The following is a 21,773-nucleotide window of genomic DNA, read 5'->3' as shown; positions in this document are numbered from 1 at the left end:
CTGGCGATCACAAGCTACCGGACTCACTGCAGGTGAGAGAACGTTCTTTCCGACATTCTAAACACGGGTTCCTCCGGGAACAAACGGCAACAGCGCACCCAAACCTCACCAAGCACCCCCAAGGCGACACCGCGCAACGAACGGAATCGCACCACGGGCGTGCCGACTTCCCCCGGTTACCTGGCTCTCCCGACTCCCCGACAGCGGAACCGTCCCCAGAGTCTCAGGCCCCACGGGGGCCGAGCCACGCCGAGATCACAGGAACGAAATGGACAGCGGGCGCCGCGAAGCCCCGGGATCCCGGCCGCCCCTCGCGGTAAGGGGCGTTAACGGCTCCAGTGTCCGGCTGGACTTCCCCCTGCTCCTCCCTTAGAGCCCGCCCCGTACCCCGTGTCGCCCGCTAACTTGCACCGGGGGCCGCGGAGGGAGGCGGAATTCAGGGAGACAGACTCCGCCGGTCGATCACTCCCTCCTCCGGCCTCCAGGGCTGCGGGAGGTGGGCGGTGCTGCCCGGGGTCCGCTGGCCACTTACCTCTCGCCTCAGGCAAGCCCCTTAGCAACGTCTCTCCTTGCCGACTGCGGCCATCTTGGACAAGGAATGTCGGGGAGTCTACGTCATCGCGCTGCGTCTCGCGACGGAAAAGCAACGACGGGGGGTGGGTGGGATGGAGTAGGCCTGTTAGCCAATCAGAAGAAAGTAGAGCTCCCCCCACCAAAAAAAATAGGGAAGAGCCGTCAGTGTCCGCCTCTCCTCGCCCCGCCCCAATGGTCAGAAGTTGCTGCGTGCAGGGGAGGAGTCTACAAAAGGGCCATCCCGTCGGCCCCGCCCCCAGTCGGAAGCGATTCGGGAGCAACCGAACATGCTAACGGAACTCGGACGCGAGAGGCAGGGCCCAGCGTACCCGTTGTCCAATTACAGCTCGGGCCTTGGCGCATTCCAGCCAATGGTGGCACCGAAGCTGGCGGGGGCTCAGCCGACCGCTTTCCGCCCCCGGGAACACGCCGGGCCAATGGCAGGGGAGGAAAGAGGACGGAAGAACGGCCGAACAGAGGGCGGGGCCAAGGGAGGGACGCGCCATGCGTCGGGATCCTGGGCCAATGAACGGCGGCGGCGGCGGTCTGGGGGCGGGGCCCCGGGGGCGGGCGGAGCGGGGTTGGGCCGCGACGGCAGGGCCGTCTCAGGCCGCCGTCCCGCCCTCCCGTCCGGCCGCCGCCGCCGCCGCCGCCGCCTGGGGCTTGGTTGAGGCGGACGGTGGGGTTCGGGCAGGAGTGTGGCGCCGCTGCTGCGCGAAGGGGAAGCAGGCAGGTGAGTGTCGGCAGCGAACCTGCGTGCTCGGCCCGCCGCCCCCTACTCTCCCGCCTGAGCCCCTTGCGAGTGCGGGCCGCGTTTGCCGCCGCTACGGCCCGCGCTCGGCCTGCCCCGTCGGCCTGCCAGGCGTGGGCGCGGCCCCCAGCTCTGGGGACAGCAGGTGCAGGGGGCGCCCCCGCCTGCCGCGGCTCTCGCTTCCTTCCTTCCTGGCCCCACCCGCTGCCCGGGTGCGGGTTGTGCGGTTCCTCTCTCGGAGCCCGGGTCCCGTTGCCCCGGTGCGGGCTGCCCCATATTTCTCCTTTGGAGCGCGGGGGTCCGAGCTCGGTTGCGGTTTGCGCCCTTTACTTTTCTTGGAGCTCAGGTGCCGGGAGCCGGGATGTGACCTGCGCCCTGTTCCTCTCTTGGAGCCCGGGTGCCCCAGGGCGATTGGACCGGTCCCTGAACCTAGGCTTCACTTTCCAGTTATCACAACAGCCGGAGGAAGTAGGTCATCTTCCTCCTTCCCACGCAGCCTGGCCGCCTCCACGCGCCTCCTGGGGAGAGAATTGGGGGCCGGGAGTCTGGCCTTCAGCTCTCCCCCACCCGGGAGCGTGTTTTCTCCTCCTCCTAAAGGCAGCAGGTGATGTTCCCAAAGCAAAAAGCATACTTTGGAAGTATCCTGACGGGTTGATTTTGCTTTAGCAATCCCCAAAGACCTCATCTTTTGCTGAGATACTTTCCTGTTCACAGCGTGGCGGTGCTAGTGGGGGGGGGGGGCCTGCTGTATGCGTGTGTCTCAACTTGGGACTGTCCATGGAAAAGCGGGAAAATGATACCTCCCACTCCCCAAAAGGAGCCTCACTGATGTTTATGGGACCCTACAGCTCCGTGACAACCTTGGAGAGGTGTTAGTAATTTGTATCAGCAAAGCAAAGTAAAAGCGGCTTGTTCCGGGCGGTAAAACCTGCCAGGACTTGCTGGAAGTGGGAGACCGATGCTGTGTTTGCAGGCAACCGGGCGTACTGGCAGCCCTGTCTGGCCCAATTCGCCCCTGGGGCCGCTGTGGATGACATTTTGGTGAAGTTCTTGGCCCAAGAAGATTTGCATACTCGAGTTCTCAAGGAGACCTACCCAAATCCACTCACTTCTGTTAGGTGGATTACAACTCACAATGCCCCAGTAGGACAGCCGCACAGCCCCACAGCGTGCCTGAGCTTGGAAATCTATGCAGAAAGCAGACTGCCATCTCTTTCTACCAGGGAGCGGCTGGTGGGTTTGAACCGCCCATCTTTTGGTTAGCAGCCAAGCATTTATCCCACAGTACCTCCAGGGTTCCCTGAAAGAACTCCAGAACCTCTTTATTCGTACTCTAAGCACCCTGGCGCTCAGCTTCCTGCTGCTCCCCTTTCCTGTCTGGCCCTCCTTCACTCCTTCAGCCCAGGCCTTCAAGACTTTTCAGTGAATATCTGAAAGGAAACTGGTCTTTGAGAGTAGAAGTGGGTGCTGTTTCCAGTCGGTTTTGCAGGGCTCTGGCCTCTGGTGCACTCTTGGACTGGGAGCCATGGATGTTGGACTTAGAGGTGAGGCCCGGCTTCCGGCACGTGTTGTAGAAAGTTCTTTGCGGTCACTTCAGTGAGGAGGGCAGTGGAGAAGCAGTGCCCATGCAGCTGGACCTTTAGACCACGTGATGTAACCTGGGCTTTAGAAGCCACTGGAGAACGAGAAGAATAGGAAGGGGGGTCTCACGGGTTTTTTTGTTTCTGAAGTCTAACCTTTGGAAAAAGGTTTTTGTTTTGAAAGCTCTGCTTGGAACGTCTCTCCCTCAGTACCTAGGAGAGAACCACCAAAACCCTGGAGGTAGAGTGGTCTGTGCCGGGGCAATTTCTGTCAAAAAGCATTTGTGTGTGTAAAAATGCAAGGGCCCTGGTTGTGCCATGGTTAAGGACTTGCCTGCTCACTGTGAGATCGCCCGGCCTTTTGAACCCACCTGTCCTGCTTTGGGAGAAAACCCCCTGTACTGTGCTCCCAGAAAGGAGACCCTCTGGTGGAGTTCTGCTTTGTCCTGTAGGGTCGTAAGGAAGCAAAGACACCAACAACATAAAAAAATCTACCTGTAACTTAGAATTGCTCTGAATTCCATTGCTTTCTAAGCCTCAAAATGTGTTTTGGGGGTCTCCTCCTTACTGTCATTCATTAATCTGAAGTAACTTCTAGGAACAGAACTGACAAGACTGCCCTCTCTTTTGTATGTTGCTTGATGATTGTCTTCATTGGGAGGACTGTTTGCCTGTCCCCTGACGGCTGTGCATGCTGCTTGTTCTATCTCCTGGGATAGAAGTACTGGAAATGGGGGACAGTTTTGTTCCCCTGGTAGCGTAGTGGTTACCAATTGGGCTGTGAACCTCAAGGTCAGCAGTTCAAAATTACCAGCTGTTCCATGGGAGAAAGAGGAGACTTTCTGCTCCCGTAAAGATTTACAGGCTCAGAAATCCTGTACAGGGTCACTATGAGTCGGAACCGACTCCACAGCACATAACAACAACAACAACGAAGAGGATGAGAAACCATTTGTTTTCTTGTTGTGTGCCCTTGAGTTGGTTCCAACTCTGTGTGGGGTTCCCGAGAGTGGCTGGTGGGTTTGAAGTGCCTGCCTTGTTGGTTAGCAGTCCAGTGCTTATCCTACAGTGCCACAGCACGACTCTGAAATCATTTAGTACTGGGAATCGTTGAGTACCGTGGAAGAAAGGTGTGGTGATCTCCTTCTGTTATGTCAGAGCTATCACAAACTCGATGAGGTGTGTGTAGTTTTACTGCGACACATGTGGGGTCTCCCTGAGTCAGAACTGACTTGATGGCAGTCAGTTTGGTATTTCTAGGGTTAAAATTCTTGGTGTGGCGCTGTAGGACCAGCACAGGATTGACCCACAGGCTCGGCAGTTCAAACCTACCAGCTCCTCCTTGGAAACTCTATACAGGATCACTTTGAGTAGGAACCGACTTGATGGCACTTTACAGCAAATGATAGTAAATATTTTTAGCAGAATAGTTTCTGCATCTTTGTGCTCAGTGATTTGTTTTTTCAATTAGCTAGCATTCTGTATGTGCCCATTTTTCAGTTGGGGAAGACTATTTTTATTTGGGGAAGAGTATCTTGTATCCTTTTCCTCTTTGCGGCAGTTCTGGAAACTTCGATCTCGGGTGTCAAGCCATTGTAGGCCACTGTTAAGTAGTGAGGAATGGAAAACAAAAGATCCTGGCTTCAAGTTTTTCTACGCAAGTTTTTACTTTGTAACTTTTACAAGAAACCTGACTTTGCAAAACAGATTTCTGTACATTGATTAGATGTACTTCTGTCCTCTCTCACTTTTTCTGTTCATAAGATTGGAGATATTTAATATTTTGATCTGCAAATAGAACTAGTTTACATGTTTATTTTCATAGTAAAATATATTTCTATTAACATGCATACGGTAAGTTTTTATATGGTGTGTTTTTGTTTTTGAGCCACATAAAGGGTGGTGGTGGCATTGTACTGTGGAGTTGGTTTTCACTCAGTGACCCCTGTGTAGGGTTTCTGAGGCTATAAATCTTTACAGGAGCAGAAAGCCGTCTCGTTCTTTTGAGGAGCAGCTGGTAGATTCAAACTGCTGACCTCGTGGTTAGCAGCCCAACATGTAAGCCACTAGGCTACCAGAGAGTTCATTAGTCACATGTAATATAGTCATATGGGGAGAAGGTTGGAATTTGCAAACTCTGCAAGATGAGAACCCCTCCGAGCTTTATGCTGTTAACTTCACCTGTTAACTCAGGCCAGCTAGTAGCTGCTTAGATCCTATTTAGATTTTGCAAATAAACCTGAACCAAGAGGACGTGCCGTTACAGGCGTTAACATTTTCCCACTGACGTAACTGAGTGGAAGGAGAGTGATTCTGAAATCACGGTAAAGTTCAAACACCAAAGGGAAGACTGTGCAACCTTTTCTTTAAGTACTTTCCAAGAAGCTAACGGGTAATCAATCTAAGTCCAAGCATTCTTGATTAGCGGTGGAAGACTTGCATCACGTTTTTGAAAGACAGTGGAGTATGAGACTGTGTGCCGACATGGTGTACAGAACATCCGGGCCGTTTACATCCGCAGTGGGGAGGTGGGGAAAGGCCTGGGAGCACAGTATGAAGAAACATACTAACAACTTTGTAGAATGACTGAAAAGTGCCTGGAAGTGTATGGATACCAGGGAGATGCTTAGAATTCTTAACTAATTATGTAGTATTTTAGGTTCTTAAGGAGTCCTGGTGGTGCTGTGGATTAGGTCTTGGGCTACTATCCCCAAAGTTGGTGGTTCAAATCCATCAGCCACTCCTTGGAAGACCAGATGAGGCTGTCTGTTCCCATTTTGAGATTTGCAGCCTCAGAAGCCCTTTAGAGTGGCCATGGGTCAGAATGACTGCATCTCCGTGGGTTGGTTTGTTTTTGTTTTACTTATTAACAATCCTGAAAGGAGCCTTGTTGGTGTTGTAGGATAAACACTGGACTGTCAACCACGAGGTCAGCCATTGAAACCCACCAATCGCTCCATGAGAGAAAGATGAGACTTTCTGCTCCCGTAAAAATTGACAACCTTGGACTGGGTGGCCGTTTAGTAGGAATCAACTCAGTGAAAGTGGATAGTAACAATCCTGAGTTTCCCTTTGCACTTTTTGTTAAGGAGAAGTCATCTGAGCATGTCAGGATTCTTAGACTGAGTGGTTTTAAGATGCCAGCCTCAGAAAATGGAAATGGCCCTTCCGTGGTATCAGTTTTCTCTTGTTGTTGTTGTTGTGAAGTACCGTCGAGTCGATCCCGACCCACAGCGACCCTGTATGGGGTTTCCGAGGAGCAGCTGGTGAGCTTGAACCACTGACCTTGCCGTTAAATGACTTTGTAGTCTGGCGCATTAACCCACAGAGCAACACCAGAAAGTAAGAATTCATTTATACTCATTAACCAGGAGGGATGGTCCACAAAACTGTTTACCAGTGACCAGTAAAGTTGGTCACTGATTGACGGTAACAGTTTAACGCTGGAACATGTCACAGTCACCTCAGTGGTTTGTGTAGTTTTCTGACCCAGCCAGGCAGCCTTGTTGGAATCTGTAGGGTGTGTGGGATTGCGTGGGAGCTCGTTTGGAGGTTTTGCTACATGTCCCCAATGTAGCCAGAGCATTCTTTTGAGCATATCTGAACGCAGCCGGCAAAAGAACTCTGTAATTTTTAAAGACCAAGGAGATAAGACCTTTCCTTTAGTACAGTCATTACTGTGAGAGAGAATTGTTTTTCAGAGCCTTCGTAAGTGGGTAATTTTGAGCTGAAAAGGAATGAAGTACTTTCGAGTGCCAGTAAACTTTGTCATTGCTGTGTGCTGGTGAGGCTGTGCCTCCCCCCAAGTGTTGGGTAGCTGCATTAGCCCCTGGAGGTGTAGAGCAGGCATCCTTAGACCTGTCTGACCTAGTGTGTGGACTGCTCTCCTCCACTCCCCGTACGTAGTCAGCACCCAGACGAAGGTGATCACGCTGCTCGGCTGCCCCAGGACTGAAGGCCTGGGACGGACCCGGAAACAAAGAGCCCGGCCATTGGCGTGAGTGCTTGCAGCCAGGTTCAGGAACTCTCAGGCTTGTTGGATGTTGAGTAGCCTCTCGGGTTTACAAGGAGTGTTGGTAAACTTCCCACTTTTCATGCATGAGACCCTGGTTTGACTCCCACGTGGGTGGCATGTGGCTAGGATGCTGGACAGATTTCATTGGAGTTTCCAGACTGAGGCAGACTATGAGGAAAGGCCTGGTGATCCCTGAGAACTAGCCTGTCGTCTCTGTAGTCACTCCGGTCCCGATCTAGCGCCAGTGTCTGCGCCACAGCAGTCACCAGTATCATCTTGTTTGCTCACAGTCCATTCGGGCAGCAGTAAGGTTATTTGCTTCCTCACTTACCCTGTAGGTCGTGGCTCCATGCCCCATTCTTCTGTCTCCGCATTTCAGATGACATACCCAAGATGCATGCACTGCCGAGGGACCGCTGCCTCTGGTATTGGGCCATGTTAGTAAAAGCCCTTTGCACTGGGCCCCACTGACCTGCGTCCCATCTCCTAGCGCATCTTGAGAGCACTGCTAGTCATTGAAAACATGCTCTGTGAAGCGCACTGTATTCCTGAGTGGGCCCGTTCATGTTCGAGAATTTCATCGTGAGGGCTGTGCTGAGCTTGGAAGACTTTGCGGGGCGGGGCGGGGCAGGGCAGGGCAGGGCAGGGCAGGATCTGAAAGTTGGCTTCCACAAATTGGAGGAGTGACCATTTGTCTTTTAAAGGCACAGCACGGCAGGGTCAAAGCGGGTGACACACCCACCAGCAGTGAAGGGCTGGAGTGGGTCACTGAAGGGGGGCTCCCCATTGCCGCTGAGCAGCTTTAAGAGGGCTAATGTGCTCTGTCTGCCTGATTCTTGGGTGGACAGGCTTGAGTCAGGCAGTGGGCAGCCAAGCTCTCTGCTAGCCATAACTGCCAAGTAACTCTGCTCACTGCCCACCAGTCAGTTCCCACGTCGAGCAAGCCTGTGGGTCAGAGGAGAACTGCCCCTGAGGCCTTCCGAGGCCATCATCTGTAGGGAAGCAGGCTGCCGCATCTTTCTCCCATAGAGCCGCTGGGGGGCTTGAACCGCTGACCTTTTGGTTAGCAACCTAGTGCTTAACCACTGCACCCTTGGGGGCTCCTTCTCACATGGTGCTCGGTGACATGGCTTTCACTGGCACGCGGCTGCAGTCATGAGGTCAGACATAGCCACCGTTGTGAGGCTGGCACAGAACCGGGCAGCATTGCCATGAGCTGAACTTGGGGTCGCTGTGAGTTGGAACCAAGCAGGGCTGAAGGTAAACTGGTTGTTAGTCCTGTCCAGTCAATTCCAACTCATGGTTGACCCTGTATAGGGTTTCTGAGGAGCAGCTGGTGGGTTTGAACTGCCGACTGGATGGTTCGCGGTCCAGTGCTGATCCTACAGCAGTACTGCAGGTGTCCGAGGGCAAACTTCGATAACCTCAAAGATCTCTTCCAGTCCAGGTCATTGACAAGTTTAGAATCTAGAACCCAGAACCCTAAGGTCAGGGCTGTGGGTTGTGGCTGGGAGGTCACTTCTTGACCGGCTGTACACTTCATGATCTCTTTCAGAAAGACGTAGGAAATGACTATTCATGATATCGCATGAAAGTTGTGTGTGCGTGTACAAGTTCCCTTAAATGGAGTCTCATGTTTGAAGTATATTTACAACTTAATCCAACAGCAGTTAAAACTGAAAACTGTTGTGTATTGAAAAATCAATCAGACATGGTTTAAACATCTCAAGAATTATTATGTAAGTTAGTGGAGAAATATTTTTTTTTTTAAATGTGGAAAGCAAGGTACATCTTAATTAAAAACAAACCACCAAAAATCCCACAGAGTCCACTTGTGCTCCACAGGGTTTTCCAGCTGTGGCCTTTCAGAAGCAGACCGCCAGGTTTTTCTTCCACGTTGCTTTTAGGTGGGTTCAAATTGACACCATGGGCTCTGAAGACATGACCTCACTTATATTCATGTAGGAAGGAGCCTCAAGAAGTTCGTGGAAAAATTCCATCGTCTTTTCATTCCATTGTTCTATGAACTTTTTGAAGCCCCCTCATCTGTAGGGACACGTGGGAAGCCAGCTGTTGCATCTGTGCCAAGGCTGCCTGGGTAAATTGCCAAATAAGTATAATCAAATCTGTTGATTCTGTGTGTATGTAATTGACAGCAACGTTTTTCAGGGGGAACTCGAGAAAATTACCAATACTAGGGGGCTTCAAAACGTTTGTGGAAAAATTGTACGATCTCTTTAATTCCTTTTTTCCATCACTGTTTAGAAGCACCCATTCTATGTAGAATTTTGTGGGGAAAATGCAGCGGAGTCCTTTGTGTGTTGGTGTGTACGCAATACTCTATAGAAATGTTTTTTTCCAATATCCAGTGACCCATGCCCCCCACTAGTCAAGGCTCCTAAATGTGCTTTGTCTTATCGTTGGGGAATACAGATTTCATGTTAAAAAGCCACTTGATTGGCTGAGAGTAGTTCTGGCTCACCGATGCCTCCCAGTGTAGATGGTCGAGCCAGTCTCTGAAGTCTCCCTCAGTGCTTGGGTGACTGGTGAGGAACTTGGTGAGATATTCAGGAGGTTTTAGCAGCCAATGGTTTTTAATGTTGTATTGGGTTTTGAGTGGAAGTTTACAGAGCGTGTTAGTTTCCAGTCAGCAATATGTACACATTGTCCATCTCAACATTGGTTACACTCCTCCTAAAGTAATGTAGCACTCTCCCCTTCCTAGCTGAGATCCCCTTTTCCAAGCACCCATCTTTCTTGCCTCTTGCTGCCTTCTAAAGTTTGTTTTGGGGGAAATGCTGCGCTCCCAGTCCTGTTTGGTTAGTTAGTGGTTTTGAGGAGCCTGCTTCTCAGGGTACTATTGTTCACTTTATAGGACTCTGTTGTTAGGTGAAAAGTTGATTCCCAGGGGTGGGTTCAGTTCCCAGTTTGCAGGGTGTCTAAGGGCCACAGTGTTAGGGGTCCTGCCAGTCTCTGTCAGACTAGTGAGGCTTTCCCCTTTATGATTCTGAACTTTGTTGTATGGTTTTCTCCCCCTCTGTCCAGTTGCTTTTATTGTCACCTGAATCTGAGTGGTCGGTGGTAGTAGGCGGACACCATCTACCTAACTCCTCTGGTCTCAGGCTGTGGTCCGTCTAGTCCATCAGTCCTTTAGACGCCTTCCTTGAACCTCTTGTTGGCTCTGAACAGGAGGAGACCAATGGTTGTTTCTTAGTTGGCCGCTCGCAAGCTTTTAAGACCCAGTCTTTTTGAGACTTTGAACATTTTAAAGTGATCTTTATGGTGAAGAAGTGCGCATGTCTGAAACCCTTAGCTCACTGCTCCGTTTCAGGTGCCCCTGCTTTGGAATAACTGCTGTAATTCTGTTAGACCTGTGTGGCTTCTCTGTATATTTCCTCATGTCTTAAATCTTATTTAAATCCCTTTTGGTGGGCAGGAGGTGTCCCCTAAAATGATTCCATAAAGTACTTGCAAATTATCCCTGATTTCCACCAAACCTGTAGGGGAAAAAGATCTTTTCGCATTGTACCTTCTGGCTCCTATTTGGAATTTAACTTGAGAGAGTGTGTGTTTAACTTAACACATATTTATGTTTTTACAATACAAATATTTGAAGTAGATACTGAATACAAGTGTTTTTTTTTAAGGAACTGGATGGATTTCTAAGTATGTGGTCTAGTTATTCATCATGGAGAGTGCTCAGGGTGTTCAGTGTATCTGTTAGTTTCATTTGTTGACACTTGGAATATAGCCCCTAAATTCAGCTGGGATTACAATGAAAAGGAAGGAACTCTGGTAGCGTAGTGGTTACGAATCGGGCTGCAAAGCTGAAGGTCAGCAGTTCGAAACTACCAGCCGTTCCTCAGGAGAAAGATGAGGCTCTCTGTTCCCATAAAGATTTACAGCCTCGGAAACCCTGTACAGGGTCGCTATGAGTCAGAACCGACTCCACAGCACAACACAACAACAATGGAAAGGGTTCCTCAGTAAACCGGGCAGGTAACTCCTTGGTGTCCATGAAGCTGGGGAGACTGCAGGCCCAGGTCTTTCTTGCTAGCTGAGAAAGGCAGGGAGAGAGCGCACTGAGGAGAACCCATCCATGTGGAAGCAGTAACGCCCCCTCAACAGGACTCTGGATGTTGAGGCATTCTGTCGTTATGCCTTTTTCTTTGCTCCTATGTTTAGTTCTTTCCTTACGCATCATACGGGTTGTCCAGACATCTTGACGGGGGTGGGCTAAGATGCTGTGATAGGGTTTTGTGTTAGCTTGGCTGGGCTGGGGTTCTCAGTGGGTTAGCAGTCCTCGCCTTCGCCATGACTGTGATCCAGCGTGACCAGCACTGAGCTGGTCTAATTATCCTTCCTTGTAAATCCTCCTGTGATGTGAATGAGGTCGATGCTATCTGCATGATTGGGTTGCATCCTGAGCCAGTCTCTTGAGATGTAAAAGGATAGAGAAGTGAGCAGAGAGGAGGGGACCCACTACCACCAAGAAAGCTGAGCTGGAAGTGGAGGGTGTCCTTAGCCCTGGGACCCCTCCCTGTGAAACTCCTAGAAGATGGTGGAAGGAAGATTGAAGCCAAGGCCCACAGCTCTCCAGGGATGCTGATCTTGGAGAGGCAGAAGGAGAGGACTGCCTTTCTCCGCCACTGGCACTCTGCATTTCTGTTACTAAAGCCATCCGCTTGGGGTATTTCTGATGCAGCAGCACTAGAGTGCAGCTGTTAAGCATTGCACTACCCTAGTAGTGCAGCATGTTAAGCATTGGACTGCTTACTCCTGGGTCAGTGGTTCAAACCCACCAGCCACTCTGCAGTCTCTGAAACCCTATGGGGCAGTTCTGCTCAGCACTACAGAGCCAGTCCTAAGTCGGAATGAATTCACTGGCACTGGTAGGTTTGGGGTTTGATTTTAGGTGTGAATCTGCAAAAGTCTGACCTCCTCCGACTTTCCCAGGGAGAAGGAGAATCAAACCTCATGTCACTCAAGGCTGAATCCCTCTGAGGCAGAGTCAGACATGCTTCCACCCGACACCCTTCTTGATCCAATCTGACACCTACCGTCCCTCCCACGGCATTCTACTTGTCTGCTGGGTTTATAACCCTCCAGTGGCCACACAGAACTCAGACGGGATCAGAGACAGCGCAGGGTTCTGCAGTGAGCTGCTCAGGAGGGCCTCTCTCGGCCTGCTCAGACACATGTTATATCTGTCTCCCTATCCCTGTGGATAAATAGCCCAAGGGAACCCCATTCTGTAAGGCAGCTTCTTGCCCAGTGTACTCACTGGGTCCATGGACTAGGAAGCCCTCTGTCTCAGTGTGCTGCCGCTTCTCCAAGCAGAGACCTCGGAATCGCAGAGACGTGCTCCACTCGTGGACATTCTCATTGATCATGAGATTCCCTGGTTTAGTTTCTGAGATGGCTCATTTTAAACCCAGACGAATGACCAAGTCGATGAAACCCTGCGCGCCCTATTTGCATGGTCCCAAGCATTGGGTGAGAGTCACAAAGATACTATAAAAGAGCCATCTCCAGCAAACTGACCCCACCATAGCCTTGGTCCTACAGCCTCGTGTGGAGGACCCCGCTACACTGTGGGTCTCGTTGTCCCCAGCCTCGTGTGCAGTACCCCGCTATACCGCGGGCCTCGTTGTCCCCAACCTCATGTGGAAGACCCCGCTACACCGCGAGCCACGTTGTCCCCAGCCTCGTGTGGAGTACCCCGCTACACTGTGGGTCTCGTTGTCCCCAGCCTTGTGTGGAGGACCCCGCTGCACCGTGGGCCTCGTTGTCCCCAACTTCGTGTGGAGGACGCCGCTGCACCGCGGGCCTCGTTGTCCCCAACTTCGTGTGGAGTACCCCGCTGCACCGTGGGCCTCGTTGTCCCCAGCCTCGTGTGGAGTAACCTGCTGCACCGTGGGCCTCGTTGTCCCCAACCTCTTGTGGATAACCTGCTGCACCGTGGGCCTCGTTGTCCCCAACCTCGTGTGGAGGACCCGCTACACTGCAGGCCACGTTGACCCCAGCCTCGTGTGGAGTACCCCACTGCACCGCAGGCCTCGTCTCCTGCCTCGTGTGGAGTACCCCGCTATACCGCAGGCCATGTTGTCCCCAGCCTTGTGTGGAGTACCCTGCTGCACCGCGGGCCTCGTTGTCCCCAACCTCGTTTGGAAGACCCCGCTACACCGCGAGCCACGTTGTCCCCAACCTCGTGTGGAGGACCCCACTACACCACGGGCCTCGTCCCTGAGACCACAGGCTCGGCTTTCCCTGACTTTTGTACCCTCTGCCACGGTCGACCGTGTGTAGGTCAGCGTGGGCCCAGTCTGAAGCCAGGGGCCCTCTGCTTAGCACCTGTGGACTTATACAGCCAAGTTTTAGCACCCTGTAACCCCTGACGTCTGGCTGTCATCACTGCCGTCCTCCATGAGCTGTTTGTCTGGGAGGCCACAGTGCTGCCGAGCTCAGCTTGCCCTGGGCTCTGGGCCTTTGTGTGGTTGTGAGATGAACCCAGAAATGGACTGTGATTGCTTGACTTGCTTTCACATGTATGGTTAGGTTTTGCTTTTTAGAATTCTCTTAGTATTTCAGTAGAATAGCTGAATACTTAGCAGATGGCTCCTATTTGACAAATGCTTGATGCCTAGCAGAATAACATACTCCTTGGTACAGAGCCCGTGGTAGACAATAGACCCTGTCCACGAGGAGCTCTGGTAGCGTAGTGGTTACGAGTTGGGCTGCTAACCACAAGGACGGCAGTTTGAAACTATCAGTTGCTCCACGCAAGAAAGATGAGACTTTCTGCTCCTGTAGAGATGTACAGGTTTGGAAACTCTGTGTAGGGTCGCTATGAGTCAGAACCGACTCCATGGCGCACAACAACAACAACAACAAACGCAAGTGACAGCCAGAGTCTTTCCTTCATTCAGTAGGTAGGTGGCCATGTCCTGTGTCCAGAGCCCTGGACTCGACCCTCTAACCCAGTGCTGACTCCTGATGATCCTCTAAGGCAAAGTAGGACTGCCCCACAGGGTTTCCAAGACGACACTCTTTAAGGAAGCAGATGGCCACATGTTTCTCCCAAGGAGCAGCTGGTGGGTTTGAACCACCGGCCTTTGTTTAGCAGTTCAATGCTTCATCCACAGTGCTCCCGGAGCTCCTGCTAGGCCCTACTCATCATACAAAGATGGAAGATGTGGCTTTCTGTACACCACAGCAGAGACAGTGGGCACTTGAACAGTGGGACTGTCATGGGGGAGGCCCTAGGGCCAGGAGCTGTGCAGGCTGGTCAGTGAGGCAGGGGCATCGGCACAGACTTCAGGAAGAGGTCTCTGTCTCCAGGAATCAGGGCGCCTAGACCGCGGGATCATGGAGGAGACAGTGGAGACGGGGCTGGCATCTGTGGGGAGGAGCCTGGGGAAGGCACATCGTGCTCCATGTGATCACAAGTAGATGTAGGGCTTCTGTCTGCATGTGCCTCCCATCCCCCAGTCAGGGATGTCACAGGACTGGCAGATGGATGAGTGCTGTCCACCTCACATCCAGAGACAGACGCTGACGACCCCGAGCCTGAAGAGTTAGCTGGACTTCCAGAACCTTCCAGTTCAGGGCTAGGCGTGTGCTCTGTGTTAGCCCTGAGGGGTGTTCCAGCAGATGACAGGAAGGAGCTGCTTACCTGTGTGGAAAGCTCTTCCTATCTCCCCTGGCCCTGTAGCAGCCAGAGCAGCCGTGCTGACCTTGAATTTGATCCAGTCTTCCCTGGAGTATGGAGCCTAGAATTTCCCCTCAGGGACTTAAGGACATTTGAGCTGAGCTTTAAAAGTTTCTGAGAATTTTTGCCAGGAACAACAAGAGGGGTGGGCTGATGCTAGGTAAATTCCAGAAAATGTAGAGAACAGGAGCAAATATGCAGAACTGATATTGAAGGAGGTTGAGAAGGAGAAAGCCAACAGACATAATGGACAGAGCTGGGGAGGCTGGGCATTATCCTCCCAGTGAAGGAAGCCTCAATGCCCGTCTGTGTAATTCCACTCGTGACGTTCAGGAGCAGGCGAGATAACGGCCCTTCCTGGAACAAGTACAAGGAAGGACAGGAACAAGGACGTGTACAGGGGGGCGTGGGGGTGGCTGGTGTGTGACACCCCATAGGTTAAATTACCGATGTATTTTGAATTGTCGCTCGGTTGTCTTTCTACCCCAAGCGCCAATGACAGCAATGGTGAATTAGCTCTACCTAAAGGCAGCAGTGTGGTGCTGTGGGTTAATGCACCAGACTGCCAAGCCGTTTGAACTGCAAGGTCGGCAGTTCAAGCTCACCAGCTGCTCCTCGGAAACCCTAGACAGTGTCGCTATGGGTTGGAATTGACTCGACAGCAGTTTAACAGCAACAACAACAAAAAACAAAGGCAGCAGTGTTGTGTAAGGAAGGAGTCCTGAGAGCAGGTTGGACTGTAAGGGGCCACAGGAGAAGGTGACGGCTGAAGAAGCTGCGGTTTTCTGTGTTCTCTCACGGGGAGCGCGGTGCAGACCTTTTCTCTTTGTTCCCCCGGGATGTGTTACAGAAGTACAGATTGTAAGCAGATAGAAAGCTTTCTGAACTGTAAGAACTGCCCAGATCTGAGGATGCTCCCCCTTCGTCCCCCGGAGCTCTGCCTGGTACCCTGTAGGGGGCCGGCTGGGTGCCAAGTTCTGGGTAAGATGTTGAGGACACCAGTCTCACCCTCCAGTGGTACAGAGGGGGCCTTTACAAGAGAAACTGGCTGGAGCAGGGCTACAGGTGATGGAACCTGGGGAGCTGGAGGTACTACTGCACAGGTCACAGGGTGGTGGTGGGTACCTGTAGGAGAGGAGGTTGGTATTGCTGGAGCAGAACGTGTTGGGGGCAGGGGAGGGGGTGGGAGATGTAAGGGACACACTCCAGTGCCGAACGTTAACAATCCAGGTGGGTGCCAGGTGACCACCTGGCAGGTATGTCCACGGTGTCCTCAGATGCCCTCCAGGGTTTGGCCTTTCAAACCTGTGAAGTGGAGACAGTGTGGGTAGTAGTTGCAGCAAGCAAGGCAGACGCGCCTTCATTACGAGCTCTGCCCCTTCTCTGACGAGTATAAGCCGCTCTGAGCATGTCATCTGGAACTGAGGCTGGCACCTGCTTCGCAGAGTGGGAAGTTCCCACAAGGCAACAGCCCTTGACAGAGGAGAAGCCCTGGGTCCAAGATAGTTGCTGTCACTGTGTCAGTGAGATGGAGAGCTCAAGGCCAGGGAGTGGCTGAGGGGTGATCTTGGACGAGCTGCTGACATCGGGAGCCCCGTGAGTCGTCAGTGCAGGTGGCACCCCAACACAGATTCCCTCATGCTCATTATTGCTTGGAGCCCCATAAACCCCTTACTGACGTGTTTCTGGACAGTCCCTTCTGCTTGTGAATGAAATGCATCAGAGTTGTAGTTTATTTCAGGTTAAAGTCCAGGACACCCCACACAGATGCCTCCATGGAGAAGAGAGTCCTGAGACAGACAGGAACCAGCAAATGGAAAACAGCCCAGAAGTAGCGACTGCCACAGCCCCGAGCACTCATGGCTGGGGTGCTGCATAGGTTCCCGTGCATTTCCCCATCCCCTTTCCCTGAAGAACGGATCCTCTGTGTGTATATATGTCACTCGTCTTCTGAAGAAGACTTCTCAGGTATGTGACATAGTACTTCATACATTGGCTACACAGGGAAGATACGAGGGGGCTCCAGATGGTTCCAGCAGCCATGGAGTTACAAGACAACGGAAAATTTCCATGGACATTTTGAAGGCCCTCATACAAGTCTCCTAAATAAGAGCCTTGTTGGTACTGTAGGCTAAGTTGTGGATAGGTTGCCTCAGGTCAGCAGTTCAAGCCCACCACCCGCTCCGCTGGAATCTGCTCCCATAAAGGTTCAGTCTCAAACCCTATACAGGGTCGCTGTGAGCTGGAATCAACTCGATGACTGTGATGTCACACTTGTTCTTTGTAAGAGACTGTCTTAGATCCGTACGTGACACATTGAGCCGTGCACCCCTGCGCACCTGGGGTCAGTGGGTGTGGTAAAGCTGGACTTGGTGCTGAGGGGTGCCAGGAGAGCTGCTTGTTGTGATTTGTTACAAGTGTATGGAACCTTCTAGAAGCTGCTTGGCCAGACACTTCCTCCATTCTGCAGAGTACCCTGTTGAAGCCCTTCTCAATGAGAAGTTCTCAGGTGAGAGACCAACACCTCTTTTCCAGGTGACCTTGCCGGCTGGGCTTTCTCCTCTGCTTTCTGCGTCGGAATCGCCCGGCCTTTTGTCACCCAGCCAGAACTCTCGCTTTCTTCAGGGTGCAGCTCAGGATCCACTGAGAGGTGGCCCCTCCACTCAGAAAGCCTTGGCACAAGGTCACATCCTCTGAGGGACACTGTGACTGTCCCTCATGTGTTGGACAACACCAGGCTGCTGGTGGTCCAGGGGCCAGGCTCATGTTGACTTCCCTGGAGACCCTGGGCTGGACACTCGGAATCACCATTGGAACAAAATGCAGGGATTTGAGAGTTGTTTGAACTCTAAATGGTCATCTGTCCAGAAGTCTGGCCTGTCACTTAGGGCCCAGAAAAGAGAGGACACAGTCTTTGTGCCTGTGTGGTGGTACACGTGTACCCAGATGTGCATGGTTTTCATCTCTGTAACACCACGATGTGTTTCTGCATACATAATAAAATGTAATTTAAGCACAATTATAGAGTTTGACTTGTTTGTAATGAAGCTTTTATTGGTTAAAAAGGAGGAAACTTTTCTTCCAAGGAATGTAAAGCAGATTAGTTTTTTCCATTTGAGACCCTCCAGAGACCACTATTTGCTACTTGTGTTTTCTTTACTGGAAGGAACTTTGAGGCTATGGCATCTGCGAGGTAAGCACTAGCCCTCCAGCCGCGGCGGCGCCAATCTTACTCGCCCATTGTGTCCTTTGGTGATGACGTACCATTGCTCCTTCTGGTCTCTCCACAGTCAGAAAATGGGGAAGAAGAGTCGAGTGAAAACTCAGAAATCGGGCACTGGTGCTGCAGCGACCGTGTCCCCAAAGGAGATCCTGAACCTCACCAGCGAGCTGCTGCAGAGTAAGTGGGGGGGCGGGGCTGGACTCTCTCCTCTCTTCGTGTGTATGGGTGTGTGTGGATCATGGATCATGGTGTGAGGTGTGAAGTCGTGTGTGTTTCATGGTGGGAGGTGTGGAGTCGTGTGTGTGTGTTTCATGGTGTGAGGTGTGGAGTCGTGTGTGTGTGTGTGTGGGTTTCATGGTGTGAGGTGTGAAGTCGTGTGTGTGTGTTTCATGGTGTGAGGTGTGAAGTCGTGTGTGTGTTTCATGATGTGAGGTGTGAAGTGGGTGTGTGTGTGTGTTTCATGGTGTGAGGTGTGAAGTCGTGTGTGTGTGTGTTTCATGGTGTGAAGTTTGAAGTCCTGTGTATGTGTGTGTATGGATCATGGTGTGAGGTGAGGTGGGGCGTCTCCACTCCTGGGTACGTGTGGCGGATCGCTGGTGTGCAGTGTGGGGTCAGACTCAGCTGTGTGAGTGGTTAGAGAGGAGCGCTCCCTCGGCTGTGGAACCCCAGCTGCTCTGCCCCTCCTAATGAGCCGGAAGGAAGGAAGGAATGTGAAGCTTCAGTGGCATCAGTGCCTGGAACATGGTCTTCTCTTGAGGCCCATGGGCACGAACAGGTTCTGTTGCTTTTCAGAGATGGGCCCTTGGACAAACCTTAACCCCTTCTAGGCTGCAGAGAGAATAAGCGCATGCCAGGAGTGATTGTGTCCGGGTGTACGAGGCCATGCGTGTGCCTCTGTGCAGAGAGCCTTGCAGGGAGGTGGACACGCCTCTGCTCTCCTACTGGGACACCTAACCTCAGTGATTCAAGAATCTCACCCCTCCGCCCCCCATTTTCACACTGAATTTTGAGATCAAGGAAATGAAAGACTTAGGAATTTTTGCTTCAGTGTGTTAGTGTAATGATTATTTGTTGTGATTTTGAGTTGGGCCCGGCCTCCCTCCGTTAACCGTTTACCGTTAACCGTTTACCGGCCGGCCTCATCCTCTGCTCTTTATGGAGCTGCTGATATTGATTGACGTTTAGTCACAGTTCCTCTGGATAGCGTCTCTGACCTTGTGATCAACACAACAGTCCAGCGCTTATCCTGTAGTGCCACACCAAGACCCCTGTGTGACAAGTGTTGTTGTTAAGTGCTGTTGAATCGGTTCTGACTCATAGTAACCCTGTATTGGGTTTCCAAGGAGTGGTTGGTGGATTTGAATCACCAACCTTGTGGTTAGCAGCCCAGCACCAGGCCCGACTCCTTTGTGACAAATATCAGAGCCCACATACAAAACTGAGCTTTCTCCTCCTGCAGTAGCAGCAGCCACCTGGTGTGTCCCAGGAAGACTAGCCTGAACTCATCTTGTGTCACCTGCCTCCCCCACTGAGCAGCCTGTAAGCAGCTTGAGGCCAGGCCTGTGGCTTCTTCACCATTGTATCCCAGTGCCTTTATTGGTAGAGAAAGAGCTGTGACTGGCTGTCTGTAAGTGCCCACCTAGTTAGTGCTCTGCTTCTACCACACGTAGTCTTCGTTGGTCAGCAGAGTGTTCAGCCAGCACAGGGCAGGGGCCTCTTGAAACTGACACAGCTGGTGGTGAGAGAAAGGACCACTGACAGATGGGTGCCCATCCCGAAGTAGAGTCTCTGCTTCCTTTCTAGCAGAGCTGGAGCCGTGTCTCTGTCGCTCCCCCAGCGTGCTGACTATAGGGTCCCCCATGTGGATGTGGAGCGCTTGTGGGTGGGTTCTCCTTATGGCCAATGTAGCTGGCTCCTTTATAGAGCCATGGTTACAGGGCTTGATTAGAAAGAAGTGTTGACAGTTAATACTGCCTTCGTTCTGACCATCCCGGAGAGACTTCAGAGAAACATTTGCATTTTAGCGTAGCTCTTGAGAGGTCCCTGTGTACAAGTGTGTTCTGAGGCCCACTCAGGTCCCAGGCTCACAGCTAAATAAGCGGCCCCAGAGCAGCTTCCGAGGATTTTGTTCGTGGCTCCACTGCTCACGTCGGCTCTGTGAACCCACAGCAGCAGCCAGCTGCGTGTCCTTCTGAAGAGGAGCAGGTGAGGCTGGAGGGAAGCTACTACGCCTCAGTACCCCAGCTTTTCTGTTTTAGAGTGCAGCGGCCCTGCCCCCGGCCCAGGGAAGGAATGGGAAGAGTACGTGCAGATCCGGTCCCTCGTTGAGAAAATACGGAAAAAGCAAAAAGGTACATTTTCTAGAATTGTGTTGCACTCATAACATTAGGTGGAGACTTTGCCTAGTTCTGGAAGGTTCTGAGGGCCTAGGCGCCTGTCTGCAGAGGGAGAGGAAGGTGCCAGGCAGTAGTCAGTGTCCCCTCCGCCTCGGCTGGGCTCACACCTGCTCGGGAGAAGTAGAGACGTTGAGCTTGAGCGGGGAATGAAGTTTGGATCTTGGGGCTGAAATGACACAACTTTTATTTCTTTACCTAATGGAATACATATTTGGTGAAGACTCTTTGCTTGCTGTCTTTGCTTTAGGCCAGTACCTAACACATGTGTGAGCAACACATAAGCACATATGAGCCGGTTAGTGTCTTACAGCGTGTATCTGATTCACTCCCACTCCCTCTGACTAAGGAGGACACGAGCTCGTAGTTCTTAGGCCGTGTTTTTACAGGGAACTCCAAATGGTTTCTGCTTGACTTCTTACCTCAAGGTTGGTGGTTTGAACTAGCTCAGTGGTGTTGCAGAAGTAAGGCCTGGAGAAGTAAGCTTTGCTTCCATAAAGATTGTGCCCAAAAAAGCCGAACAGAGCAGTTCTGGTCTCTAACGTAGGATCCTCGTGAGTCAGGATTCATTCACTCACCGGTAGCAGCAGTGGTTTGGGGTTTGTTTGTTTGTTTTCCCGCTCAGTAGGGATCTTAATGACTGCTCATACCAGCCTAGAGTGGGTTTGGAAAAGCTGACTGGAGATGCCTGTTGTTTCTGCTCTGTAAAGCACAGCAAGGACACGTTGGTGTGCAGAGCCACAGTGGAGGCAGACAGAGAGCACACCGAGAGGAGTCGGCCTTGCAGAGGGGGAAGCACATCTTCGTAGACTCTTGACTGTCAAAGTGACCCAGAGCACAGCGTGTTTGTCTGTCTGCTGAGTGTGTTCCACCGGGGCATCATTGTGTTGAGTGACCTCACACTGTTACTGCATTCCCTCTCTTCCTTCATGGAGGGTGTTTATCTCTTTTCTGAATGTTTTTCAACTGAATGGATTACCCTCATGAAACTGTATAGTGATAGTGGATATTTACAAGTTTTACATAACTGGTATCATATACATGATTTGGTACAAAATGCTGTATTTAGTGTTGTATCTGTGTTGCTGTGCTTGGATTCTAGTCAGTTAAATTGCTCTGTCGGATTCGGTGGTGAGGCTCCTTTGTTCTTTGTTCATGGCCCTGGCTGGATGCCCTGGTGTCCAGTTTGCGCTCTTACACTTGCACATGTACGAGGGGGCTAGTTTTAGTCTTCAGTAGGGAGTGGGGTGTTTGTTCAAGTAGATGTGAATGTGGGAGATTGCACCTTGGCCTTCTAGGAAGAGAGCCCTTCTGGTGATCCTTGGTAAGAACTCACTGCCATTAAGTCGATTCTGCTTCATCGTGACCCTGTGTAGGGTTCCAAGATTACCAGTCTCTATGGTAGCAGACTGCCTCATCTTTCTGCCACAGAGCGGCTGGTGGATTTGAACTGCCAACCTTGCAGTTAGCAGCCCATCTCTTATAATACTACCATGGCTTCTTGGTGGTGGTGGCTGTGTGCCGTGG

General features: G+C 51.7%; 1 protein-coding gene across 1 annotated transcript in view; it reads left to right on the top strand.

The window, feature by feature from the left end:
• The first annotated feature begins 1,140 nt into the window (after nucleotides 1-1,140).
• SETD3 (SET domain containing 3) overlaps nucleotides 1,141-21,773 on the top strand; it is a 77,803-nt gene continuing 57,170 nt past the window's right edge. The window contains exons 1-3 of the mRNA XM_006839609.1: nucleotides 1,141-1,306; nucleotides 17,921-18,030; nucleotides 20,112-20,204. Of these exons, the coding sequence (XP_006839672.1) occupies nucleotides 17,928-18,030; nucleotides 20,112-20,204 (196 nt within the window). The 5' untranslated portion in view covers nucleotides 1,141-1,306; nucleotides 17,921-17,927. The remainder of the gene's footprint in view (nucleotides 1,307-17,920; nucleotides 18,031-20,111; nucleotides 20,205-21,773) is intronic.

This window comes from Chrysochloris asiatica, unplaced genomic scaffold (genome assembly GCF_000296735.1).
Source record: "Chrysochloris asiatica unplaced genomic scaffold, ChrAsi1.0 scaffold00025, whole genome shotgun sequence".
Lineage (NCBI taxonomy): Eukaryota > Metazoa > Chordata > Mammalia > Afrosoricida > Chrysochloridae > Chrysochloris > Chrysochloris asiatica.
Note: the sequence above shows the minus strand (reverse complement) of the source record. Positions and strands in the feature narration are given on the sequence as shown.